This window comes from Anneissia japonica, unplaced genomic scaffold (genome assembly GCF_011630105.1).
Source record: "Anneissia japonica isolate Jap-2015-1 unplaced genomic scaffold, ASM1163010v1 scaffold168869_len1009_cov86_single, whole genome shotgun sequence".
Taxonomy (NCBI): Eukaryota; Metazoa; Echinodermata; class Crinoidea; order Comatulida; family Comatulidae; genus Anneissia; species Anneissia japonica.
In genome coordinates, this window is record NW_022737648.1 from 1 (window position 1) to 1,009 (window position 1,009).

The following is a 1,009-nucleotide window of genomic DNA, read 5'->3' on the forward strand; positions in this document are numbered from 1 at the left end:
AATCTGCGTGGTTGGCTTAAACCAGATCATGTAGGCAAGAGTGCTCAATGTGTGACCGACTGAAAAATCACACAATGTATATAATGTTATGGGAGAGCTATTTTTAATCAAATGAAACCCACTCAACACAACTGTCAAATTTTATAAGCAAATTTATTTCAACTATAAATCCCTTACAAGTGCCCAATGCAGCACTTTAAATTCCAACTTGTGGGCAAGGTATCGCTTTGTTGTTGGTGCTGAGGCTGCGGGCGTTGGTGCTGTTGTTTAGTCTGTTGTCCTGGATGTTGGCATTGGTAGTGTGCCGGGTGCTGATGCCAAGCTTGGTGATCAGTTGGTTGGTGCTGTGCTTGTTGGTGCTGATGTCCACTTGATTGCATTGGTTGGTTAGACTCCAAGTCGATTAGCCTGGTCTCCATTGGTGATAGTTTTTCAAGAATGGCCTGGATGCCATCAGGTGTTTGGATCTCGTACAATGTTGACTGACGCATGTCCAATGTTCCATCGGCAATGATCTGCAATTCCTTGCGCAATTCTTTGAATAACATTGCCCTTGGTTTCATAGGTGCCAGTCTATTTCTCACCACATTGAATCTAACACCTGCCATAAACTGCGATGTCAGGAGGTCGTCTTTATTCAATGCCAAGATAGACTTGTCTTTATCTGCGGCCTTGCGCAGTAATGCTCGCAGGGATATTGCAAAATCACCTGGCGATTCATTTGGTTGTTGTGTCCTAGCATGAAAGTTGGCCATTGGAGACCTTGTAACTTTGTCACATGAAAATTCATCTCGCAGAGCGTCGATGGCTGCCCTGCCGTCTGTTTGACCATCTAACTTCAGGTTGAGGACGAAGTCCCTTGCACGTCCCGAAGTGTATCTGACAACCTCAGTGAAAGCCTCTTCACCGCTCAACTGCTGCTGATGAATAAGATGCTGGATGTCTCCCCAGCTAGCAAAGCGACGTTGGCCCAACGTTGGTAAACGTTGGCAAGCGTCGGTAAGCGTCG

General features: G+C 46.0%; 1 protein-coding gene across 1 annotated transcript; it reads right to left on the reverse strand.

The window, feature by feature from the left end:
- Positions 1-177: 177 nt before the first annotated feature.
- LOC117117438 lies at positions 178-951 on the reverse strand (the record flags this gene model as incomplete). The annotated part of the gene is made up of 1 exon (XM_033261738.1): positions 178-951. A coding segment is annotated over one exon (774 nt), but the record flags the coding sequence as incomplete, so codon positions are not given.
- Between the last annotated feature and the right edge of the window lie 58 nt (positions 952-1,009).